Source organism: Solea solea, chromosome 3, assembly GCF_958295425.1.
Source record: "Solea solea chromosome 3, fSolSol10.1, whole genome shotgun sequence".
NCBI lineage: Eukaryota > Metazoa > Chordata > Actinopteri > Pleuronectiformes > Soleidae > Solea > Solea solea.
In genome coordinates, this window is record NC_081136.1 from 27,904,141 (window position 1) to 27,924,911 (window position 20,771).

At 40.2% G+C, this 20,771-nt stretch overlaps 1 protein-coding gene across 3 annotated transcripts in view; it reads left to right on the plus strand.

Moving 5' to 3' along the window:
• The window catches only part of tbc1d22a (TBC1 domain family, member 22a), a 116,799-nt gene that overhangs the window by 80,796 nt on the left and 15,232 nt on the right, over positions 1-20,771 (plus strand). For all 3 annotated transcript variants that reach the window (XM_058624103.1, XM_058624106.1, XM_058624105.1), the window contains 2 exons: positions 2,593-2,720; positions 14,120-14,215. In XM_058624103.1, the coding sequence (XP_058480086.1) occupies positions 2,593-2,720; positions 14,120-14,215 (224 nt within the window). The remainder of the gene's footprint in view (positions 1-2,592; positions 2,721-14,119; positions 14,216-20,771) is intronic.

Consider the following 20,771-nt stretch of genomic DNA (forward strand, 5'->3'; position numbering starts at 1 on the left):
GCATTGGCCTGCATCGCAAACTTTAACCAGCAGTGGGAAGAAAGACAAGACCCATTAGTCAATCGGCGTCGATGAAAGGTGTCATCCTCGGCCCCCACAACTACTCTACCCAGAATGCCGAGCCCTTTGCGAGCTGGATTTTTAGCCCATCTCTAGTTCAAGCAGTGCTTCTATTTTATGGTTTTATTTCCATTCTCTTATAATGGGCAGAACCATGTCATTTAACACTTGCTCCTAAAAACCTGCTCCTGTATGTGCAGCAGTTGGTATAGATCTGCTTACACCGTTAATCAGCCTTCCTTGTTTATGCATTTACAGCAGCATGTGATAATTAAACTGCGGTGAGGAGTGTGAAATAATAGCTTTGTGTTTACTTTGCGCCCCGCTCATGTGTTTGAGTGTGTGCGCCTAATTGTTAAACATGCTTGTGTGTGTGCGACAGATGTCGTTCAAGTGTCTTAGGTATATTGGAAGGTAAAAACATTATGTTATGTTTTCTTGGCCATAAATAACATGCAGAATGTTTCACTAATTAAATCTTTATTGAAGCCGTGTTTGTCACTGTGTGTGAGATAAGAGGAAGCAATAGTTCTTCCCCAACTGGCTTCTTTTTTTTTTTTTTTTCTTAGATTCTCTGACAGCTCTATAATTAAAGCTCTATCATGAAATGTGTGTGTGTGTGTGTGAGACAGAGAGGGGGGGAATGAGTGCCATGGGTTTGATGACTGAAATAGGGAGCCGCTGAAAACTGAGAGGTATTTTTAATCTTTTGTTATGTAAAGAAGAAGAATAAAACAAACATTTATCAAGAGAAAAGAGAGAGGAACAAAGGCTGCCGTTCTCAGTGTCACGGCCCCCTCTGCGGCAGGTCTGCAGCTGACATCTCTGTGACTCATCCATTCTTCCCGGAGTCTTCGTCTCAGCTTGCCATGCCATGACACCAACATCGACACTGACGTCTGACTCCAGGCTGAGGACGTATGAACAGTTGAATCGCATGGTCTTCTCTCTGCCGTGAGACACAATCGGGAGCGAACACTGAAGGAGAAATCAAACATTTGCTAAGGAGACAGAAGAAGCTTTTTATGACTGGAGGTTGAGCCAAATGACCACCTTGAATGTTGCTAAAAATGCACGCTTCTTGCCGTCTTCAACCCCGTGTTGATACAATAGAATATGAAATCCAGAAACACTTCTGCTTACTTTGAAGAGTAAGGCCGTTGGTATTCCATGTTTTTTTCTCATTGTCCTCGAATGCCACGAAAAGATCAAAACCCGGCAATAAATTGAAAGTCTCGTCTGTAAGGAAAGCTTGATGTAACATATATTCTTCTGACGAGTGTGTGCTGGAACAGAAACCTTTTGAGGAGCTCGAAGGAGCTCGCCGTTTCTTCTTGGGGAACAAAGGTTTAAATGAAGTTTTAGGGAGGAAGTTTTATCCCCTGCAGACGTAGTATTTTCCTGAGGTCTGAGCAACTTTTGGGTCCAGCCCTGTAGTGGTGAACGTCTTTGGTTGGTCAAGAGTGTCCTTCACTTACAGCGTTGTTCATAGTGCAGGCTCTCAGACAAAAGACACGTGTGCTTGAGCTTCCTTGGACTTTGGATTGAGAAAGTTTACACCTGGGAAATTTGAATTCCAATTTCACAGTGATAAGCTACCTCATCACAATTAACATATGTTAAGTTGACGGGTTTGTTGTGAAATTGACTATGAAAACCTGCAGTTTCCAGCTGCTGTAGGAAAGTCTTTTGCCATTTTAAAACGCATTCCTTCATCATGCTTCGATACTTGTGACTAGTTTCTTACCGGCACATTAATTATTGTAATGTTCCCGAGACTGGAAACATTTTTTTTAAGTTCATGTATTTTCATTGCCAATGAAATATATATTTTTTTTAAATGTCAAAAGAAACTGTGTGACCATTGTTTAATATCTCTAACATGGAAACGGAGCAAATGAGTCTTAACAGGAACTGTAGAATGCCTCCCCAGTAAAACACCAGGGAGATATTTCTGAAATAAAAAAGTGTATGTTTTGACAGGGAGGAGTAGACGTGCCAAACACAAGTAGGTATTCGTCACTTTAATTAAAACTGAAATTGGGGTGAAGAGTCACACACACACAAGCACGCTTTCTTCACGGCTTAAACACAGCCCACGTTCCGCGCACTTCAAAGATAAATGGTTATAGAGGCGTAGAAATAAACAAAAAAATTCCGTTTTAATCGGTTGCTACTGGAAGCGCTGATGTAGTGTTAGGCAAATAATTATATGTACACAAAAAACATCTCATGACTTTGTTTCCTCTAAATGCCATCCATTCCTCAGTGGACCGAATTTGCGTCAACGCTTTATTTAATAATGAATACTCTCCCTATTCAAATCCCAGTTCCACGTGGAGCTTTTCTCAGACAATTCTGATGTGTGCTATGATTACATCTCTAATGGGTGAACTCGCACTCAGTTGTATTTTTGCCATATAGACATTCTTTTCTCCACCCTTTCCACCTGACAAAAAGCTCAACCGTGATTTGTAGGAGTTGATGTACGTTTTAGTTTTTAAATGATGGTTATTCTTCGTTTCCTTGCAGAGTCCGTTCATCGCCACATGCAGCAGTACGAGGTGGAGTATTTGCAGTTTGCCTTTCGCTGGATGAACAACCTCCTGATGAGGGAGCTGCCGCTGCGGTGCACGATCAGACTGTGGGACACTTACCAGGTATACACAAACAATGACGCATGGACACACAAGCATATGTCTGGCCTTAGGTGAGACTTCAGGAAGGAGCACATTCTCTCACAATGACCCTCTATCATCACCTCCCAAATGCCGTTGTCATTTCCACAATTACATCCCACAAATTAGTTGTGTAAAGCAGTAAAATAAAGGCATTTTTATACATTTTATACACATTTCTCTATCACATGCTTAATACGCGTATGACACATATTGTGTTGCTTATCCTGATCTCAAAACCATGCTAATTAAAAAATAAGTTAAATTACAAATAAAAAAAACAAAACAGTTTTGTCAGATTTGCATGCGAGGGATTATGAAGGATTAGCTAATTCAGAGACATTTTTTTCATGCGTAGAACAAAGGGTTTTAGATGTTGTAACCATTGGTTTCATTTTAATTTCATGGCTGCCGAGAGAGTTTCCAAGTAAAACCTATTACCGTGTTGAAGTCCATGTGCAAATAAGAAAGACTGAAAGCAGGATCTTGATCTCATTCAAATGCACCTGGACTCGTTCATTGTGCTTCACATTTACACATAATAGGCAGAAATAGGCGTCGGATTGCTAACCTCTGTTGGCGGCTGCAGTAGCACCTAATAACTGATATTGATTCCGTGGGGTGTGTGTGTGTGTGTGTATGAACTGTGGATAGTTCAGCACATGAGCTCAGTACATATAATGGATTTTCTGGTTAATTCAGAGGTTGAGCACATAAGACACGCAATCACATGAGAGCGTGTGATTAGTGCAGGCTAGCAGACGAGCGGCGAGTTGAGGCTTAAAATGAACTTCTCCATTGGTGGCGCAGGTGGTTGTACAGACATATGAAGTGTGTGTTTGTCCTGCTGTGGTCTTAACAACAGTCTGCAGCTGTCTTCACTCTTCTCTCTGCTGCTGCTGCTGTCATCATCATCTTTGGCATCACCAGGTGGGATTTTAATCATTTTGTGAGACTTAAAATCTTACATAATTACACTTTGACATCACCCACTGGTTTATGAACTTCCTTTTTGATGCCTTTAGCATTTTGTTTTTTTCGGGTTTTAAAGAAGAAGACCACATTTCGATGGGAGGGCGATGTTGGCAAAAAAGTGATGTGTGGATCTAGCAGAGAGTGTGAGGAGACGATGACAGGTCATGCGTGACATCAGCTGTCAGTCGCACTATTGCCACAACCTTAAGCACACCTTCTTTAATCATCTATTTGACACAATGGGACCAAGATTAACAAAATGGACACCATGCTGTGTTGACAAAGACCTGACACTCGTCATTAAGTCCTAAAACATCTCAGGATATCACTGGTTATTGATGTTATAAATCAAGTCAGAAGTAGTGTCATTTGGCTCACTTAAGTAGACCTGGGACACATGTGCAGGATAAAGTGGAAGAAGACAGTAGACTCAGAGTTCTAGCCAGGATTTTATTTTAGCGTAATGCTAATGGAAATTGAGCGCAGCAGGGGGTTTGGTGTGGAATGAAATCTAAAATAAAAACTTTACGTTACAAGGTGGGCACTGCAATCACTTTATGCCAAGTGCAGATGAGCATTTTATGGGATATACTGACATATTTAAAGTTATACAAACAAATAAAAAGGAATGGGTGAGGTATAATCTGCCAAATATTAGCCTCATGATTGAAATCAAGTGATTATAGGGCAGAAAATATTTTTCGGTTATGAGGTAGGAGCTGCAATTACTTTTTGTCAAGTGGGAATGCGCATTTTATGAGTTGTACTGGCAATTTAAAGTTAGTCAAACAAATAAAAAGGAATGGGTGAGGTATAATCTGTCAAATATTAGCCTCATGATTGAGATCAAGTGATTTTAAGGGCATCTCAAATCATAGCGTAATGGCTAGAGCTAGAACGCTGAGACTTGCCCCCCTGATGCCCATTCAAGAGTACAGGTTTCAGGACCTTACACAAGGCTCCACTTTTTAGACCTGGCGTATATGAACAAAAAAATTTTTTTTTAACTCACCAATATAAATCCTCCCCTCTCTTCCCACTGACATTTAACAGCTACATCATGTACAGTGCAGTGCTCATGAAACTGGATAAAAGAGTCTTTCCATTCACATGACTCATATGGGCATCAGAGGATAAAAAGTTGAGGGAAATCTATTTCTCCTCAGGAGGATAACTGGTCGGCCCAACAGCAGCACTTATGTTTTCATAAACCAACCCCCTGGTCAGTTATCCATTACACTTAGCCGCTGAATTTCGTTCTATTAAAGGACTGATGCTAAATCATTACTACAAACGCTTGTCCTTCTCCCTCAGAAGAAGTTTTTTTCTTGTGTACTGTTCACTGAATCAGAGCCAGCTGGCAGGAGAGCTGTAGAGAGCTTGATAAGAATGTATTGCAGGTGTTTTTTCATGTTTTCAGTGCAGTACAAGTCTGTCCAGCGAAGACATTTCCTTGCAGCGGTCCCTTGTTATTCCTGATGAATACATTGCAAGTGATGTGAAGGGGGAAAAAAGGTAGAAGATGACAAGCCCGAAAATTTTAAGTTCATGTGACCGAACGCGGGTAAAGACGTCGGATGACCTTCACGTGACATTCTGGATCAGTGTCCTCATAAATTAAATAGGACATTATCACATTTTTGACCGCATTTGTTACCATTAAAATGCACTAGCTGACCCAGTAACGCTTTGCGCCTGACCCAGCTCTGCAGTATAACGAGCTCCGTTACACATGAGGTCTGCCTGGTGTCCATAGTAACAAGCAGTTATTTTTCCATCATGCATCATCAGGTAGGAGCTCAGCAACTGATCTATACATCATTCTACTGAAAGAAGATGGTAGTGACGCCCAGAGCTAAATGTACAAGACGGACAGAATAATGCTGCTTTTAAAATGGATTCAGAGCACCATCAGTTACTTTTATACTTAAAAAAAATCCCCTTTGGTCACATTAAAGTCTTATTTCCAGAGTGATAAATAAACATGGTGGCTCGCACTTTTGCCTCACACCTTGCTGACAGTAACTCAGTAACAAATGAAGTGGGTTTTGCTGGATGTGAGGCTTGGCAATGAAATGATGATTATCATAATATTATATACTTCAATAGAATATAACAAAAGTTCAACACATCTATCTAGGCATTGTTTATGAACCGTGCAAACAGATCTTTAGATGTAATAGCTTTCAATGTTTATCTCTGTTTAATAAATGTCTGTTTTTCTGCCCGTAAATATGTTTAAAACCACAACTACATTACATTTCCTCAACAAAATCAGCCTTCAGTTATCAGACTTCTATTGCGATACTTATCGCTATCAACCATTTGGAAAATAAACGTGTAAGTGCTGATATATTTATGGCCACATTACCCAGCCCTGCCTGTGGATGCCGCACATAAATGATCTTAACCAAGAATTAAGACTCAACCAACCAATTGTCAACAGGAAGGAGAAGAAGAAAACAGTCTAACAAAACAACACAGACATTTAAGTGAATGATTAAACGGTGTTCTTCCTCTGTGCGTGACTTGACAGCAGCCCAGCGACACGTTGTACTCGTAAGTCGCCCTCTAAATATTTGATGTTCTACAATGTCTTTTGGATCGCAGCCTTGAGACAGCTGCATACACGGGGGCCCACAACACATAAACACGCACACAGCATACCTTTTTGGGCAGTCCCTCACCTCCACTCTCCTACTACTCTGGTTGGAGATTTGGGCTCATGATTTCTACTCATGAAACTTTCAGTGGAGCTTGAAAGCAAGACACAAAATGCTCTCTGCTCCCCCTTTCACTTGCATGCTAGTCTTCCCAGATCTTTTTTTTTTCTGTGTTATATTAACATGTGACCACAGTCCAGTTGGTCAAACGGACTGTGATCATGGACATTTTGCTTGAGGTTACACAAGCAGGTTCACCAGCGCCCATAGGTACAGCTAAAAGAATACAAAGACATACATCTCTGTGAGAACTGTGCATTATTGGAATGGATTTGGAGGTTGAGTATACATGCGTGGAATGCTAATCAATTCTTTAGTATGAACAGAACCGTGGGCTAAAAAGCTGAGTGAAAGGTGACGACCCTGCTCTCTTTACTCTCAGCTTTGTTAGGGAGTCAAAAGAATTGAGTAATTGCGGGCTGCACCAAGTACTTAACTATCCTTGCGAGTGATTTTTGTTCAACGTCAGCTCTAGAGACGTGCTGTCCACTCCAAGCTTCACACCTGTTTATGTTTCTGACGTGTTGCTATGCTCGAGTATTTTCTTTTTGTATCCTCTTTGTTTGAGCCCCTCAGCAAGCCTTACCAGCTTTACCTTGGAGGCAAGGATGTCTGTTAGATGATAACGTTGCTTTTCCTCCCCATACAACCAGATTAATGTATTATTTGTTAATGTACCAGATTAATTCTGTTTTGTGATAAATGTCCTTTGGGTGTCTCACAAATGGCAGTGACGAATAGAAAGACCTTGTCATTTCCAAGTGTTTTTGTGTCTTTTGTGTGTTTCAGGGGAGATTTTAACCTGAGTGTTGTAATGTCTCCACTGTGATCTTCTCTCTGTGGTGTGGCCATCTGTTCAGTAGCCTGATCCAGCACAAGGCAGCCTTTGCTTTGTCTTTGTTTAGATCTGTTTTTTTCCCCTCTCTTTTCTTTCTTTCTACCTTCATCCTCATCTTAATGCTTTACTTTGTTTGTTTTTTTTGCTTGATTTGTGTAGTTTTCCTTGTTTTTCCTCTTTTGCACGTATATCCATATTTGTATCTTCGTAAGATAGCGAGAGGCAGGCGGAAAGGAAACACGATTGACATCAGAACACACACACACACAACCACACCTACTCCTCCCCCGTACATATAGACGGAAAGACAGACGGGAAACCAAATTTTCTCTGTTGCGTTGAGCATGAAATTAGCAAGTAGCTCAGTGTGGCAGCATTAGCATGACTGTTATAGGCCTACTATAACATTTCCAGCTTCTTAAACATGGTGCTTTTCCCAAATGCATGCTCAAAATCCTTAAGCAGTGAGCGAGGTATTCAAGCAACTTTGTAAAGAAGGATCGACTCTAGGTATAATGGCATTTGTAAATTAAGATTTTGGTTATATAGCACTTGCTTACTCTGGTTGAAAATAACTAACTATATCTACTTAAACGTAATATCTCAAGCTGCAGTTCTCTATTCAGACTTTCGTATCTATACTTGGGCTATATCTCGCATGAATATCAATAATAAAGCACATCTCAGTCATCTTTCGTTATGTTCAGCCTTTTATTCGCATCATAATGTAAGGCCTGGTTCGTCGTGGCTATGTTTTCATTGCAGTGCCCCGTTTTCCCACACGTGATGAGTGCGTTTCCCAGCAAAAATAGACAGAGAAAAGATCAGTTGATAATGCTATTATTGATATTTTCCCAGCACGATTCAATAAAACTGACCCCTCTCACTGTTGTTTAGTGTCTAGGCTGAATCTGAATTTATGAAAAACACAATTGTTATATATTTTAAACTATTTTCAGCCCGTGAATCCAAAACCTTAATCTTAACTTAACCTAATCACAATTCACAACTGGACCACTTCCCTTAGAAATGAGCTTCTGCTTCATTTGAACCAGGTTTTGATGCACACACAGCCTAACCAATTTCCAGAAATGCACACATCTTTGCTCTTCCACACTCCCACTCGTATGTGCGTCATTATTTCTCCTCTTCCGTGTTTCTTTGATTGTCTCTCGCCCCGACTCTCTCAGCATGACATAGACATAGATGGCATTTATTGCGGAGTTAATGTGCTGAATTGCATTACTGTATGTTTCTTATTTTCTCATCACTGTATGTTTCCTGGCACACACACATTGTCGTCACTCCCACACACTTATTATACTGTGTGTTCTCATTTTCAGGCACTCGGTTAGGGCTATAGACACTTGTGAATTGCCTTTATTTTAATGCACTTCTGTAGATTCAGATTCAGGACCGAGTTTATTATCCTTTCAGCATATATTCCTGACATTACTGTCCATAATAATACACTGAATGTCAGTCTTTATACCCCACACTGCAACATTAAAAGACTGTTAGGGCAAGTGCAAAACAAAAGATGATATTAATGTAGACTAAAACTGGCCGCTGTAGATTTCCTACGTGGGTAGACCACATGTGTTTTAATAAGGGCTGCAAGATATATCGATTAATCACTTTTAAATTTGTTCACAAAACAAGAACATCATTATTTCAGGGTTTGAGAAACACCGATCAACATTTTCTAAATACATTTTTGCACCAAACAACTCATCGATTCATCTATAATAAGAAACACAGATGAATTGATTATGGAAATGATTGTTAGTTGCAGCTCTAGTGTTCGTAGCTCAAGCAGGGCTACGAACCCCCATGGGTCTTGCTGATATCGATGATTCAGTCGGCTCAGTAATGGGTAACTTTGTCCACGAGATTCTTTGCAAAAGGGAAGATAAACAGCGCTGGGATGTTTCATCTGTGAAACCCCACTGCGTCCACATGCACCTCCATGGCAAACAAAATTTTGTCTTCATCATACACTTCGGCGCTGAGTGAGATGGAGCAGAAACAGCAGGTATAGGTGGGAATTCAGATTTTATTACTTTCTCCACCTTCCCCCCCCCGCGATTAACCTCGGCATTTGGTAATTTAAAATGTAGCCCGAAGCAAGACACCATATTGGAGGAGCGCGCGGTAACAAAAACTGCACTAAAGTCGATTCTTTTCACTGACTAAAGGCCTCTGTGCCATTCATCAGCCTTTTCTTGTCTTTTCTACCTCAACCACAGGATTTAAAACAATCCTGCCAGTTCCACACTTAATTAAATCAAATTAACTTCACGCGGGATTGCATGTGGCAACTTGTAGCATATACAGTTACTTTAGACTGAGACAGCTTGAAAGTACCACATACGGGTTCTTGGTTCACCATATTCTATCTGTAATAGCGTTGCATAATTGCATCAGTTTAAATCTTCTGGTTTATCATTTTACATCACCTCGATGCACCATCACCTTTTCATCTTGTCGGAAAAGTTCCTCATCAGGCCTTTTTTTTTTGTTTTTTTTTCCCCCATCTCATCAGACAGCAAATGCAGCAGTTTAAAGATGCTCTGAAGTTCTCCTTCACATTCCCCTTTCCCTCTTTGTTCACCTTTAGCCCCCCTCACCCTCTCTGTCACTCATAGACTCCCCTTTTTCATCCTCCTCCTCTCCCCATCGACTCTCTTCCCCCTAACCCGATAGCCCCCTTTCCACCATGTTACTCTTCCCACTTTCTCCTTTCTTTGATCAGCAGTGCTTGTCAGTCAGAGTCTCGTCCGTCTCGGCCAATACGGCTGCTCTGACACGAGCGGGGAGGAGTAGGACTTAGAATAACAATGGAGGAGGAGAAGGAGGTAGAGACACATTTTGACAGAGTCACCTTGGCTCCCATGACAAACTTTGGTTTTGCAGCTTAAGTGGACGGATAAAAGGAGAAATGGATGGAAGGCAAAAGAGAGAGAAATTACAACATTTCAGATCCAAACATTTATTTAAATAAATGTAAAAAGAGAAAAAAAAAAAAAAGCACTGCGCAAATCAAAAGAAAAACCGGCTGATGCGATCGATTGGAGATCAGACATGTTGCTCTGTTTGGTGCTGAGAGAGAGGGAGTTGCTTCCTCTTGCTGTGACAGTATGGTGTTGTTTCAAAACAAAAGTTTAGAAAGACATGATTGACTCGCATGTGCCACCTGCTGTAGAGAAGACGTGTGTCCACACAGACAGATCTGCAGCTGCGCACAAGAGCATGTCCCTGTAGTTACCGGAGTAAGATGTTTATATCCGTCATCTGGGCCAGTCCGCTCGGCTGTGGGTAGTCTTTGGGCGCTAAATTGTGCGCCTCAGAGTTTTCCTTGCTTTTGCATTGCAAGGGCGTTTCTGTGTGCATGTGTCACTATAGCGAGAGTCTATGGTAAAGATTTGTGCGGCCCAAAGGAACAGGAAATACGTCACAAAATGTTTTTAAGCTACATTTGAATGCAGATTGCACACGGTAGTCACGGACTGTATCATGTGTGGCTCGGTTATTTAAATTTTCCGTGTTTTTATAAATGATTTTAGATCATTCCTTTCTTTTTCTTCTTAACTCTAACCATTGTGAGGCTGGTGGCGCCCTAGCGCCCTCTATGGACGAGCCACCACTGGTAGGAGTTCAACTTGCCTGGAGTTGGCTGTTAGGTAGGAGCGTGTCAGCATAGCTTAGCTCGACAAAGCAACTCAGCAAATGTATGAATTTTCCTGCATCAAATATGTACTGTACAACAAAGGCATTCGTGACCTAAAGTGACTTTAGTGTCTTTTAGCCATAGTTTAGTTATTTTTACACAAGCCTTAATTATTAAATAAAAAATCTGAAAAGCAGAAATTACAAAAGAGAATCTACGACAAGTTCGACCAATTTTCTGCATAATTAATGTGAAGGAAGAATTGAGTACCAGAGTGCAAGAGCATTACATTTAAATCAGTTAATCACCTAATTGTTGAGCATTAATAAGCTTCAAACTCATCAATCATTGCATTGACGCCTGGCAGTCGAGTCGACGGCAATTTAATAAAATATTCTGCTTTCAAAGCATATGCATAGTAATGATTTAAGACTCTTAAGTACTCATATTTCAATTCCCTGTTCCCTTCATGCCAATTATTTTGTTTCTTTACTTTTTATTTTTTTTATTTCTTTATTTACTTTAACACAGGCTAACACTCCAGCTGCAGCCCGTGGTGTCAATAGACACTTTTTTTTATTAATGCTGAATGAGTTTGAATAATGATTGGTGGCAAATCAAAATATCAATAGTGGTTGTTAACACAAGTCTTTTTAATGAAGAAGGATCACTTTGTGGTTTGTGAAATATCCCTCTCTGTCATATCAATGAGAGAGCGAGAGAAGAGCGCGTTTAACGAGACTGTGAAAAAGAAAGTGATGGAGTGAAGGAGAAAGGCGGAGGTCGGGGGTCAAAATACAAAATAGTTTAACCTTTCACTGCAAGTTTAATGTTGCAGACATACACACAATTAAAACTCTGTAAATCTTTGGGGACTGATAAACATTTAGCTTCCATATGCCGGTCTTTTATTCCCTCATCTGTGCACTGGAGCATTTTTTTTTTTTTTGCTGCATGCTTCAGTTGTTTAAATTGGAGCTACAAGGTTTAACCCTACGAGGTCGTCACCCGTCGGTTTACAACTGGCATCACACTACGCTGTGTTGTTCGCAAATCAAATCCTTTTTTCCACCCTCTCTCAACACACTCTGTGCTTCTTTTTTCTCTCTCTCTATCCATTTCCCTCTCTCGCTTGCACTCACAGGCACACTCTCAGTTGGAAAATTCTGAAAAATTTGTCAGCTAAGTGGGTGGTAAAGTTAGAGGAAAGCCCGAGCAACAGGAGACCTACACTGAGGCGTAGAGAGGATCAATCAGTCCGGAAGGCTCAACACAACAGAAGCAACACTATCGTTACAATAAAGCGTTTCTTATTCAATTTTGACATAATTAAACATGACGCGTATCATCGCTTCTGTTCAAATCTGCCTCTTCTGATACAAATCTGTTTTTATTTTATGATTTCCCGGAGATAAATTCAGTTATCGCAGCAGAAAGGCGATTTCTGTTCATGGCTGCGGTTCTCTGTGAGAAGCAGATGGGTAGGATGAGTTAAACAGTAGCATGTGCACTTGGTTACCACACCAGGACAAAGCAGGAATAAGCAAGGCCCCCAATCCCATTTCACCCCATTGCCCCTACCACTTAGCCCCACCACTCCATTGTGAACGATTACATGAAGGTGCAGGGTTTCCCGATTCTTGCTGAGATAAGACGTGGTAGGGGTGAAGTGTGCAGGGTAATTGTCCCTTTAGATATTTTTAGGAGCACACTTCAAATGGAGAATCATGAGATTAACCGACTCCCAGGAAACAATATTGTTACGTTCATAAACCTAATGTTGTGTAGCTATGCTAACCACAACACAATATGTTTATAACATAGTAAAATCTTTAGTGAAAACATGTATTAGTGATGATGAGTTACATCCTTTAAGGGACATGTCACATTTGGAAGGGCAAGATTATAACTCTAACCCTTGAAACTCAGTTCCTAGGAGAAAAAACCGGAGGAAGATGTAAAATAAAATATGAGAAATTGGACTGGGGCTAACGGGAATCCTGTTAATAATTTGAATGTTAAACATGGCTGGATTACTGGAACATGTGTGCAGCCTCGGGCTCTTTATAACCCGCGCTAAAGAGACATGGGAGCATCTCGTAGAATTTAAGAGCATTTGTGTGCAAGTCTGTTTCCCACATGATGCCGGCGTGGTAAAATTTTGATGTAGGATGCTATGAAAGTAGACGCATCAGAGAAAATGCAATTCATGAATTCAAGTGATTAACGAGTGCAAGGGTATTTATGTGTGTGTGTGTGTGTGTGTGTGTGTGTGTGTTTTCCCCCTGGTGGCACACAGAGACATTTACAATTCCACACTATGAATCCATGAATTTTAAGCTGAAGCAACACGTGGGGAACTAAACCCTCAGACAAGCATGCCAGCGTGCAAATCAGGGAAATCTCTGCATTTTTAAGATTCACATTGGTTGTTGTTCTATCCCACCTTTATGGGAGATTGTGCTCCTAATTGACATGCATTCAAACACCTTGGTAATTATCCGGTCTGTGAAATGGCTCTGGAGGGAGCAGAAAGAAAAGAAATGATGAACAAGGAATATCTCATCCTTTGTCTTTGCTCCTGCTTTAATTTCCCACCTTCACTGCTGAGTCATAAAAAAAAAAGTGAGCCACTAAATGTAACAAGGAGCGGTGATAGAGAAGCTTAAAAACACGAGGGGATTTGTTTCCCTCTTTGGCTTCTTTGGTTTTGCAAATGTAAATGTCTGGATTTTAACGGATAAAAAAAAAAAAGTTTCACAATCTTTTTTTTTTTGCATGTATTTGTCATTTCTCAAGTTTAATCCATCGAGCTACATACAATTTGTGCGGGTCCTTGAAATCCTTGAAATTGAATGTGCTTGAAAAGTGCTTTGGATTTTGATAAAATAGCTTGAAAATGCTTGAAAGTGAAAGTGCATTTCTTTCACAGCACATTGCTGACTAAGTAGTTTCCATAGAACATAACACCGCTTTCTTTTAATATGATTTTGTGAAGTGAAATGACCATTTTGACTATGTTTCTGTTTCGATATTTAATTTACCACTATAAAAAAAACTTCAAGCTTCATTTTAGCAACCTATGACACCACTGAGATGATTGTACTATTTGTTTTATGGCTGTGAATTGTTAAACGTGTTGTAAATCAACATTTTTTTTTCTCTGTCTTCTCAGGCCGAACCAGAGGGCTTCTCCCATTTCCACCTCTATGTGTGCGCAGCCTTCCTGGTGAGGTGGAGGAAAGAGATTCTCGAGGAGAGGGATTTTCAGGTAATACGCACACAAGACGCGGTACCACCCATAAACCTTATTATCTTTCTAGTTAGAAGTAGGACACACACACACATTGGCATTTCCCGCACACAATCAATGTACACACGTCGAAATTCCGTACCTAGCCGGTGACACTTATTGTGATATATTGCGTTTGCTGATATCGTAGCTTCTCTCGTAGGAATTAATTTCAATTGTTCCGCTTGTGTCGAAGAAACTCCACAATAAAACAGTCCACCAGTCTGCCGTTGTAGAGCTGCTCATGGCCTACATCCCTCTCCATTACCGCCCTGGTCATTAACTGCGAGGTTCAAGAGTCATTGTGAGTGTATTAGTCGATGACAGTAAACAGCTGCCAGAAGGTGACATTGTTTGCCAGCTCACTGTGGGAACCTTGTGTCTTAGCAGAAGCAACACAGTCGAATATCATCACATACAGACATAATTGCTGCTCTTTGGCTGATCTCTCCTAAGTCACCACAGTGTCTTAAATATCCTATATTTACCTCAATAGCTATGCTTCTCAATTGCAAGGCACTTCTATCGCTTGTTCATATATTTCTTTTCGTTTTATTCTGAAGTGAAGTGGCGGCGGCGGCATCCACAGGTGCTGTATAACTTCCCCATTACCTTACAAGCACGTATAATTTATCAGCTGGTTGACTTGCCGCACAGACGACTAAGTGTTGTGTGCCATGGGCTAAGTATCATCCCCTTGAAGCTTAGACAAAAAGAGGAGGCGTTTGGGGGGCGATAATGAGAGGGTAGCAAATAACGTAGCATTAGGAACAGATCAAACTCCAGAGCAGCAGAGAGGACACAAAAGAGTTGCACGTTTTTGACACAGCTTTTTTTTTTTTTTTTATCGTCCTGGCTGTGCCCCGTTCTCGGTGAAACACTTTTAATTTGGTGATTAATTGAATGTGACTGTGCAGTTGGCTGCAGTGGGATCTTAAATGCAATAATCACTCCAAACAGTGTTCCAAGTGAAACCCCCCCCCCCCCAGAATTCAGTGAGATTGCACTGAGATCAATGGTTTGAAGTACTGTATATTAGAGTTTAGTTTTTGTTTGATTAGGGTCACCGTTGTACTGTGGTACTTTTCCCTAAAAGCCTGCTTTGTGTCATAATAAGCAGCCCTGTGTGAAAAACACAATCGATATCAGGTGAACGCAGGCTTTGGTCGCAGGATAATGTGTTTTTTTTCCTTTGTGCTGTAAATCAAGCAGTGATTTACTGCCTTACATTACAGTTAAAGAATAAAGGTTTTACAGTATGACAAATATGACTCAACAATGAGAGTTTGTTTGAATAACACGTGGCTCCTCGTGCTGGGGTTGATTCATGAAAACGACTATTTATTATATATATTATATTCTTTGATACCTTTGTATGTTAACAGCTTCAGAAGTCCTGCACATCAGAGGTTACTGTTTCAGGCCTCAGGTGGGTATTTTGAAGAACAGAGGGATGGAAACCAACATCATTACTGTTAATGCAAGAGGGATTTAATCCTCCTCATAATGTGCGTTGCTGATGGGTGAGATTCTTCTCTGTGACTCCGACCATATAATCAATCAGACAAAGTCTTCAAAGGCAACACGAGTCAGGGAGTTGAGGTTCTGAAGCAGCTGTGTTTTAGATGGAGACCTGTTGATTAAAGCAGACTCGCCTACTGAGTCAGACACTGGAGGCTGTCGGAGTTCTTTTTACTTTCACCTTCTCAGCCTCTTCCACCATTTCCACTTTCCTCTCAAGCTGAGGCCCAAATGCTACCTTGTTAGACTTAATTTAACTTTCAGATTGGATCTTTTGGCACTTCTCTGCGGTGTTTTGAGTGGCGCATGCAGGGAAAAACCTTGCGTTGTATTGTGTCCCACTCTCGAGTTAAAACGGTTTCAAAAGAAAATCTGTTAATTTATGGAGATATTCATCATCTTTTGAACACGAGGAGGAGACATGCTTACTGAGAGCACTTACTGAGAGCACTGGTGGCGGAGGTCAAGAGTGGCAGACTGTGAAGCCATAATACATCTGAGCAGCATCAACTATGAGACAGCTGGGTCAGCTTCATTTTTAACATGATTAGAACGGGTGAAGTTGGAAAGTATGAGTCTTCGCCCACGCACGCGTCATATCTTCGGAATAAATCTCACCTTAAATCTGTTTCGTCCTCGCTGTTGTGTTCATGGCATAGCTTTAGGGGTTGAAATATATATATATATATATAAACTTAAAGTGGCAGGCACCTTTATCTTAATGTATATAATAAATATTGGACCCATGGTTTTTGCAGGCAGTCATTGGCCTATAGGGTGCCAGCTCTACCAGCTAAGAACCAACTTCATATTTTATTGCACAACCCTTAGCAGCAATCAGTGCCAACAGCTAACCTCTGACTTCAGTATCTGCCAACATGTAGTTTGGCCCATTCTTCTAAGCAAACTGCTCCAGCACTCTCAGGTTTGATCTGGGGCCTTCTTCACATTGTACGCTCCTAAAACATCAGCACTCATATAGGATCATTTCAGAATAGCTCATTGCTTTTTAATCAGCCATTCTTAGGCACTTTTAGCTGTGTGTTTTCCTGTTGAAGGACTCATGTCCCGCAACACAACCAGAGCTTCCCAATCCTGGGCATATCCAGAATGATGAGATAGTTTATAGTGCGCTGCACAGATTAAAGATCTCCCCACGACAGACGTAGCAAAGCATCCCTAAATCATAGCCAAGCACCTTCCATGTTTCTCAGTGGGTATGGGTTTTTATTTATTTTATTTTGACAGTTTCATTTTTCTCTCCATGAACATAGGGGCTGATTTCCGATCTCATCCGTCCAAAGAAATTCCTTGACGCTTTACAGCTTGTTGACATACTTTCTTGTCCACATCCGTTTTTCATTTTGACAAATTACTTTTTTGATGACGTTTTGAATAATTTGCCATGTATTTTTATACAGATATTCACTGTACTTTGATGATAAATCACAGTTACTATGGTCTTTTCGTACACGGTCAACAACAAAATATGTTTGTATCTATAAAATACCATATCGTCGATACATTCATAGCACCTGGTCGAGTTTTCTTGTGGCTTTTTTATGTGGCCATCACATTGCATACATATACAACTTTGAATGAAATATCTTACTAACTACTGGACGAGCTATTGACTTTAGCAAACACCTTTGCGTTGCCCTGAGGATGAATCGAATCTCCTGAGGGACGGCAAAGCTGTAAACAGATTTTCAGTGTGTTGACGTTACCATTCAGCCGGAGGCTCCAGTGTAAGCAACTGTTTGACAAATTATTGAGAGCCAAGTGCACGGTGTATATCTTTAATATGTACTCAGACATACAGTACAGCCCCAGCAGTCTGTTCAAACTTCTGCAGTGTTGCTGGAAATGAAAGGAACCCCAGGACTACAGACTCCTCATTGAAAAACTTTAAAGATACTTTCCCTGCTGTACTGTACTTTGATGAAAGTCTGTGTGAGGAGGCCACACATTCATCATGGTGGCCTCAGCTGTAAGAACTAAGGGTTGTTGTTTTTGTTTTTTTTAATTTCACCCCTTCTCTCATCTGTCTCTGTTTTGATTTTCCTTTGCTGTCATTGCAAATTCAGTACTTCATCTATGTTTAACTGTTATACGCAAAACACTCTGGTCTTCTCCATGCACAGAAACCCAGTTATAGAAAGCCACGTGTACACAAAAGCAAATACGCTCATAAACGTACATGGCCAAATGTCATCCTAACATTTCCTTCTGGCTAGGATGCAGCAAATGAGCTCTCACTGTCTATTTGTTTACGTCTTCAGGTAGTTTGTTGTCTGTACCTAATGAAACACAGATGTCCTCTGTGTGTGTGTGTGTGTGCGTCTGTTCAGGATTTTCCTTTGTGTGCATTGGTGATAAAATTGCACGTGCACTTTAAAGATCCTATGTTGACTTAGAACAGATCCGTGCCTCTCTCAATAGCTGGCTTTTTTCAGAGTGTGTTGTTCATTTTGTCATATCGATCAACCAAATACCGCACAAATTACCATTTTTTTTCTGACAGTGATTAGCAGCAGTGGGGGAAAGAGACAATTTATTTTATTTTTAGACGTTTAATTCCGAGAGATTTCTGGGCCTGTTGAACAGCTCTTATCTCCTCTTGCTTTACCCTGGCAACCCTCGTGGCATCGCTCTTCTCTTCTCTCATGTGTGCCATTTCTTTTTCAGGCCGGTCTTTCTTTGTGGCTCTGCCACTCTGCTTCATGTTGCTAATTCCCAGCTGCTTTGTGTTTGCCTCTCCTTTATTTCTCTGCTTGTGTCACACTTGGTTTTGTTCTGTTGTTTCCTGGATCTTTCTCTCATTCTGATCGTCGTTCTTCCTTTGTTTCTTTTCACCATGGATCTCTGCCACTTATTCTTGGTTGTTTTTTGTTTTTTTTTTGTGTGAAATTTGGTTCACCATTTTGGTATTGACTGACAAATGAAATATCTCAAAGTTTCATGCATCGCCATCCAATCCTGTGCAGGCATGTGCGGTCTTCCCTTGAGTTTTCCTCTGCGTTTTCCTGCTCCGTCAGCAAGCCAGAGTTTTAATTGATCTTGTGAAATTCTTCAACATCTGTTAGATCACTTGATATTCATGGTTGAGAGATGATGAAATATAATAAATTACTTTCTTAAATCACTATGAAGTTAAATATATCTTGGGTTGTTTGTGTGTGCGGAATATGTTGACGGCTGTGAGTCAGATTGCTCAGAACTTTTGAAAAATATTCACGTTCCCATGACGAGGATAATGCTTGTTGATGTGGTGACTTTATGTGCTTGTGGGTTTTTTTTAGTAAAATGTGCCTTGAAATGATCATAGGCACAGTCATGTTTCCCCACAAGATGGCCTAAGAAATCATCGCTGATCGTTTATTTCTCCTTGTCTTGTTGCAATCATGTTGTCAACATTTTATTTTCATTCAACCAGAACACATGAACCATGTTAAAAGAATATGTCAACACTCTCAAGAAGTCGTCACAGTCTAGTTTATTAGAGCTTGTGTTATTTTTGCAGTCCTTAAATAAAGTCTTAAGGATAAGTGGAATCACTCGTTTTCAATCTAGAACATTCACACAATCCAACAACACATGCGCTCGGCCTCATAATAAATGTTACCATACCTATTCTCATCAATCAACAAAATTAGTGCTTTAATTTTTCCAGCCCTGAAAACCTTCACACACGGCAGTGAAATCAAATAACTTCTTTAAATAATATTTAATTACCTTTAAAAGGTGACTTTTAATTTGAAAAACAATATGACAGTGAAATCAAATACTGTCAGCAGTGAAATCAAATAACTTCTTTAAATAATATTAATTACCTTTAAAAGGTGACATTTAATTTGAAAAAAAAAATTCAAATACAAACACTAGAGGAAATCTGTTCTTTTGTGGCCATTTCAACACACACAACTGTGCAAATCTGCTCAGTGAAGCCATTCACTGTAGAGAGGAAAAAAAAAAAAGTGAGCTAATTGCCTTCACTTTAAAAAGTAGGACTCAAGGAGCATCAGTGTATGACAAACTTCTGGCAAGTTACATGCTTGGGTTCTTGAGAGGGAACACAAATTATTGTTTGCCTTTTAATAGTTAATTAAAAAATGCTTACAGAAAGTAATTTAAAAAGGATAATTCATGCATTGTTATCGAACTCAGAAGAGTAACTGTGAATCTTGTTCCCTGGTTGTGGGATTGGATTGGTTAAGCTGCTAAATGGAAAGCAGGAGGAGTGTAGCACTCCCCAAGCAATCTGCCCTCCACCGTTCCACTCCAGCTAGCACACTACTGCTAACTGCAGGCCTGGACTGACTGGATAAGTTAGTACACTACACACACACACACACATGTTTGTGCAGCATTCTTAGTGAGGAACCTCATAGACATAATGCTTTCCCTAGACCCTTACCTTAACCCAATTCCAACTTGAACCTTAAAACCAGACCACAAAATCTGTTGGAAACCACACATAAAATATGACCGAGAGAAGTTTGCACGGAGCGTTGGCATCCTGGGGAAAACAAGGCATATTCTCACTGTATACATTATATTGTTCATTACTTTTGACATATTTGAGTTACTGTACTGTGTAGAGGTATACACACACATATATAATGTAGAAAAGGGCAATCAGATTACTAAATAACTCAGGATAAGGAGACCACTGAACTCTTCTTAAAAATACAAGCTCTAACATTTACATTTTAAAACAGCGCAAATAATGTTCGGAGCAAGAAATCATTTACTTCCAGATAAAATAAAGATGTTGTTTTCAGAGAGACAAGGGGGATATAATTTAAGAGGGAAACTAAATTTAAAAATGCAGTGTGCCAGGAAAACTTGAATACATTTAATCTCGGGGGTTAAATTATGGAACAGTCTAACAGATGAATTGAAGCAGAGTAGAAACATAAATCATTTTAAATAAATATCAAGATGAAGAACAGCAGTTTATGGAAATCGTCGTGTTTAAAGCCAGACATATTCTTGTGTGGTACTGAGAACA